Source organism: Acomys russatus, chromosome 3, assembly GCF_903995435.1.
Source record: "Acomys russatus chromosome 3, mAcoRus1.1, whole genome shotgun sequence".
In the NCBI taxonomy this organism is placed as follows: Eukaryota; Metazoa; Chordata; class Mammalia; order Rodentia; family Muridae; genus Acomys; species Acomys russatus.
Genome location: NC_067139.1, coordinates 72,823 through 78,879, shown reverse-complemented (window position 1 = coordinate 78,879; position 6,057 = coordinate 72,823). Strand labels below are relative to the sequence as shown.

Genomic DNA, 6,057 nt, shown 5'->3' with positions numbered 1-6,057 from the left:
ATCATGTCTCACAATATAGGATTTACTTAGCTATCATCGCTTTCAGCTTTATAAAATAATTAGTATGATGCTGAACACAGCAGAAAAATTGAGGCAAAAAAAAAAAAAAAAAAAAAAAAAAAAAAAAAAAAAATCTAAGTAGAACAAGTATTCTGTTCCAAGCAGAATTTTTGCTTTTTGGCACTCAAGTCCAAGGTCTGTGTGTGTGTCTGGCAAAGGGAGATAGAGATTGGATAAATGCAGTTTGTAAAACCCACTTGGTAACTAACATTAAGATGAGACAGTGACTATATTAAACAGGCACTATTCAAAGCAAACCTACATAGGAGGGTCATGTCAAAAAGTTGAGCTGGTGTGTAACCAGCCCTTGCCCCTTGGGTCTACATCAGCAGTAAGGTCAGATGCTGCTGTCTGCTAAGTCAACTTGCATCAGCAAGTTCAGCTGCTGTACTCCTATAATGTCTATTATTTGACTAAAACTAGGAGAAGCTCTAGGTAGAGAGTCTTTCTTCACAGCTCTGATCTTGCTATAGATCCCAAAGGTTTGGGTGTGGAGAGGGGGAATAGCTCATTTCATCAAGTCATTTTATTATATTAAACCACAGGACAGAATTCTGCCAGGGCTTAGAAGTATTTTTAGCCACGTTGCCCATACATGTATTCATACATGGGAAATAATACAACCACCAAGCTTACTTTTTAGGGAGTATTGAATGCAGCAATGGCTAGTCCTTCATTTTGTGTTCCTGCAAATTTCAAAAACTCAAGATATGGGGTTGGTGGGTGGAACTGGGCAACCTGCCGGGAGGTTAGGAGGCTCGAGAATCCCCCAGAGTTACTTTTTTTCTAACTGATGTTGGAGGCTAAAAGGCATTCAGGAAAATATAAAAGTCTATTCATATGAAAGCTTATTTTCACTTCTATTTTACACAAAGCAGTTAAGAGTGGTATTGAATAGAATCAGTCTTACTTCTTAGATTCTGGTCTTTTAAAAAAGATTTATTAAGTTGTGAGACATTTCATTGTTTATTTCTAAGTTTTATCTCTAAACTGCAAATGGCCTTTTTGCTTGCCCTAATTGTGCATTAAATTTTTCTTTTTATTAAATTAGAATGAATATTCTATGTAATAGTTTTTCCATGTTGTAGATACTGAAGGCAAACGGGTTTGATTCTGTTTGAGTTTTCATTTTCAGCTCACTGTAACAGAACTTCAAAACCATCACTAGCATTGCTATCCTGCCTACCTGCTGTCTGTCAGTCTGGTGTGGGCTATTTCCCAAGCAGCATATCCCTCCCCCTTCACACAGGAAAGAGGAACAGAGACAAGCACAGCCCTGAGTCCAGGTGCATCAAGGAACTGTCAGTCTACCCTAGAAAAAAAGCAAAAGCCCAAGTGGCTGTTGCCAAAAACCTTCTTGACTGCTGTCACATGGTGCCATTTTCTTGAGACCACTCACTCCTGTGGGTAGAAGTACTTCCTCCACACACCACACCATGAGGAGACACAAGGAACAGTGACAGCTTGTGTTTCAGGGAACCACTAGGCCTCAGGTACTGAAATTGAACTTGCCTGTCTCAAAGACAAATACCAGACGATTTGTATAAAAACACCATCTATTTACTTCTGAGCAACTCTGTACAAAAGGCAGGAGACAGAGGCCTCTGTGGCAGCCCAGACAGGCAGGAATTTTATAAAAACATACATATCGGCGGATGTGAAAGCACCAAAAGTAACATGGCACCACACCCCCAATTAAAACATAAGTCTGAACTCTTAACAGAGAATAAGGCAGTGGGTGGATTCGCTTTCTGCTTCAAAAGTAGCTCTGCAGTGGCTCCCCCAGCAGGGCCTCCAGTTGCTGGATGGTCTTCTGGCACTGATGCTCCACTTCTTCACATTCGTCTAACAACAAAAACCAGAATCACAAGTGGACCTGACAGCTTAATTCCCACCACTCTGACAGGTACAGGAAGCACCTAGCAGGCTGTGACCTGAGGCGTTCTCTCACTGCCCCCCCTCCACCCCCAGGCATAGTCTTTTCTTGGCTGCTAAAGAGGACCAAGCCATAAGAAAGGGATCATACATTCAAATCCAAGCTCCAGAGGGACCCTCTGCTCCAGGAGCTGTCCCAGTCCTTACCAGACACTGGGCATAAGAGACCATGTGCTTCTGGCCAGATGCACACAGCCAGTTAGATACAAAAGTACCTCTCCTTCCTCACCATCCCCAATTAATATGAAGGGTGTTGGGTGGTATAATGTAAAGGCATGCCAATGAAGAGCTGTGTTCTCATTTAAGCCAGCCCCACCTGCTGCTCAGTGCTGTTATCAAGCCTCTTGTTTCTTAGGTGTTTTGACAGAGGTATGTTGAGCCCACTGTGAGTACTGAGTGAGATTGTGTCAGCACCAACGAGAATAGCTCGTCACGCAAGTGGACAACTGATGTGCTCTTAATGGCCACAGACTCTACTTAAGTGCTCTTAATGGCCACAGATATCTACTTACGTAGATATCTGACATAAACAATACTGTGGCCCATGAGCAGTCCAACTGCTGGGGAGATGCCAGCAACACACTGCAGGCTGCTCTTGGTGACTGAGGTGACAGCTTCCTGACTTGTGCCCAGCCTACTAGAACTAAGCATGAAGAGAAAGGACTCAATATGCAAACCTGTCTCAGAGAGCCCATGGCCACGGGATTCTGCATCACTGTGTTAGCTTCAGACTTACCTTCCATCAATTCTGCTAGAAAAGGAATGGACTCTGGAAGAAGAACAATGTAATTCTCCCTCAGCTTCTCAGCCAGTGCTAAGACAGCAACCAAGGCTGCAAATCGCACCTGGAAGGAGCAGACATCAAGAATTAAACTGGTTCATTGTCCCTCATGCTGTTCATGTCTGAAGACCTGACCTGACTGGACATGGCTCTTTTCACACTGAGTGCTATTTTACACCCTCGCTGTGTTCACTCAAGGTCCTCCACAGATTAACACATTTTGTAGCCATTTAAATAAGGATTGTCTACAAATCAGTGATTTTCAAACTGTTCTAGCACTGCAGCTCTTTAAAATGTGAAGAGAAAAATTATGGTATTTTCTTTACAAGACAAACAAACAAACAAACAAAGCAAGAGCCAATAAGTAAAGGTGCTGCCACCAAGCCTAGTGGCCTGAGTTCAATCCTCAGGATGCACATGTTGGGGGAAGGAGAGAAGTGACTCTTCCGAGTTGTCCTCTAACCTCCACACATGCACCACAGCAGGCACATGCCCGACCTAATACATAAATGTAAAACAAAACAAAAACCTATGACAGACAGCTTTATTGCTTTCAACTAATAAATATAATCAATTGAATGGTCCTACTGAAGTCTGCTTTGGGCTGTTTACCCAGTGAAGCTCTCATATGACAGTGAAGCTCTCATATGACAGCTCTCATATGAGGTAATGATTTATGAATAAAACTGCTACAAAGTTCTAGGTAAGGAATGTTAATGTCATTCAAGGTACCACAGCACTCATTTCTGCTCTAACTAAAGCAGTGTTCTGTGCACACCAGAACCACTCCAGGGCACAATGACCTTGAAAATCAAGGAGTGATCTGGAGTTTTTACTATTTGAGACTTAGAGGAAAAGTATTTCAATGCTTTTGCCTACCATACTGATGGGACTGGGAAATAGAACTATTTATAAAAGCCTGCAGAAGAAATAAGGAATTCTTTTATTGTATTTGTGCGTGGTAGATTTGTGTGCATATGTATCTGAAGGCCAAAGGCTAATTTCAAGTGTTGTTCCTTGGGTGCCACCACCTTAAATTTTTCAGCTAGTCTTTTATTTTTACAGATATACCCCAGAATGCTGGTTAAAATAATTTATTTACATTTATGTGCAGTGGTGTTTTGCCTGCATGTATGTCTGGGTAAGGTTGTTGGATCCACTGCAACTGGAGCCATAATCAGCTGTGAGCCGTTACGTCGCTGCTGGGAATCTATCCTCAGTCCTCTGGAAGAGCAGCCAATGCTCCCAACTGCTGAGCTACCTCTCCAGTGCCCAGCATGCTGGCTTTTTATGTGGGTTTTGGGGATCAAACTTTGGTCATGTGCTTGCACAAGCACTTCATTGACTGAGCCATCTCCCTAGCCCAGGAATTCTTTAGAAAGGCTAGAATTCTATATTATACAGTAGACCAGACCTCTAGTAGTGCAGACCCAGGGCCAGGCTCTCCCATCAGTGCCCCAGGGCTGACATCCTGACTATAGGTAGGCATTCAGGCCACAGCCAAGGGGAATGCAGCTTTACCTTAGGGGAGGAGTCTCTTGTCTTTAGCAGAATCTGGTAGTTGAGGGGTTTCCACATGGTGTCATCTGCCATGGCCACGGAGAACTGTGCGATGCAGGGCACTAGGTGCTTTATCACCCGTTCTTGAAACCACTCTTCTCCTCCAAGCCTATTTTCCAGCTAGGAAGAGAGGCACATGGGCTGTCAGCAACAGGCACATTTTCTTTGTGCCTGAGCACATCCCTAATGTGTGTTTTATCATCTTTCATAACATCAGCGGGCTCAAAAAGTAGGGTCTTCCCACCCTAATCTTGTCTCTAGGGCAATTTCTTCCCCCTGGAGTTCAAGTAGCTGCAAAAGTTTTTAGAATCAAGCTTTCCTGCCAGAAGACCTGGTGTGTGTGTGTGTATGTGTGTGTACGAACTTTCCTGTGGGGGTACCATGCCCACTGGGCTTAGTTGACAATAGTTAGTTAACACTCTTTCTTTTCAATGGATAAACTGACAGTAAGATCTATTCTCTTTCCTTTTGAATAAATCCCAAGTAAAACTCAATGAACTCCACAATGAAGGCAAGTCATACCCGTGGGGAAAAAAAATCAATTTTTGAATAGCTTTTTAATGAAGGACCCCTCCCCTAAAAAACAACTTATCCAAAAGCCTTGCAAGCTACCATGCAGCACACATAAGAAATGCAAAGACTGATCCAGGAGGCTTCAGAAGCAGAAGGCCATCCAGTGGGTTACCTGATCCACCAGGGGCATCATCAAGGCTTCTGCTCTTTCTCTACTCAAGAAGTTCTGGGTGTCAAAAAGGAAGATCTTGTATAAGCAGTTCAAGATAAACTGCAACAACAAGCAGCACTTTTCAGGATCATGTTCGGAGTCAAAAAATGCTTCATCTGTATGCAGGGAAAGAGTACAAGTGGCAAACACTAAGTCCTGGGCGTATAGACTGCCACAATTACACCAGAAGAGACTGCGGGTCTGACCTGGAAACTGTAAGCAGTGGAACACCGAACAATGATTTCTCTGAGATGTGGCTTGCCTTCAGAGCTAAGACTGTGGTGCTTAGTTAGGCAAATTCAGTCACTTCAGCTGCTTACTAGCAGAGGATAGACCAATCTAAACCCGGGAATTGAACCCACTGCCTCTCCTATATCAGGGAAGCACTCTACTAATGGGTAACAATGCCCACTCTATCCTTTCTCCTGTGTCAACTGATTATTCCTTGTTCTAACAGAAGATATAGCGAAGTAAAAATTCATCATCCTTAGTAGAAAAGCCCAGGATCGTGGAAGTCTTTCCTGAGCTCTAGGCCCCATACTAATTGTTGTGTCAGTGGACTGGCCCAAAGGAGCTACCAACCTGTTTTGGAGATGTTTACTTGGTTCAAGGTATCTGCAAAAGGTTTCACCAAGTGGCCAGCAAACAGAGTAAAAAGGCCTTTCAACTTCTCAGCAATGCAGTTGGCTAGATTGTAAAATGTCAACAGCCTGTCCTTCGGAGCATCTTCTGTCTTGGCCCAATCAAACAGCTACAATCACAAGAGAACAGTGACATCATCTACTCATCCTGCCACTTACAGTGAGCAGATGCAGGAAGGAAGCCTCACCTTGAAGAAGAGAGGTCTGAATGTGACCTCAGAGAGCTTTACTACCATGGCCACTAGACAGTCAATGATCTGATTTTCTGTTTTCCCAACTTCCTCTAGATCATCCTGAAAATGAAGGAACTAATTAGACAGCATGGATTAAATGCTTAGGCAAGGACAAATGCCACA

General features: G+C 43.3%; 1 protein-coding gene across 1 annotated transcript in view; it reads right to left on the bottom strand.

Annotated features, from left to right (window-relative positions):
• Positions 1 to 1,598: 1,598 nt before the first annotated feature.
• Positions 1,599 to 6,057, bottom strand: part of Heatr1 (HEAT repeat containing 1) — a 40,777-nt gene continuing 36,318 nt past the window's right edge. The window contains exons 40-45 of the mRNA XM_051167721.1: positions 5,890 to 5,994; positions 5,643 to 5,811; positions 5,022 to 5,176; positions 4,298 to 4,456; positions 2,732 to 2,840; positions 1,599 to 1,905 (exon numbers count right to left, since the gene is read on the bottom strand). Of these exons, the coding sequence (XP_051023678.1) occupies positions 1,817 to 1,905; positions 2,732 to 2,840; positions 4,298 to 4,456; positions 5,022 to 5,176; positions 5,643 to 5,811; positions 5,890 to 5,994 (786 nt within the window). The 3' untranslated portion in view covers positions 1,599 to 1,816. The remainder of the gene's footprint in view (positions 1,906 to 2,731; positions 2,841 to 4,297; positions 4,457 to 5,021; positions 5,177 to 5,642; positions 5,812 to 5,889; positions 5,995 to 6,057) is intronic.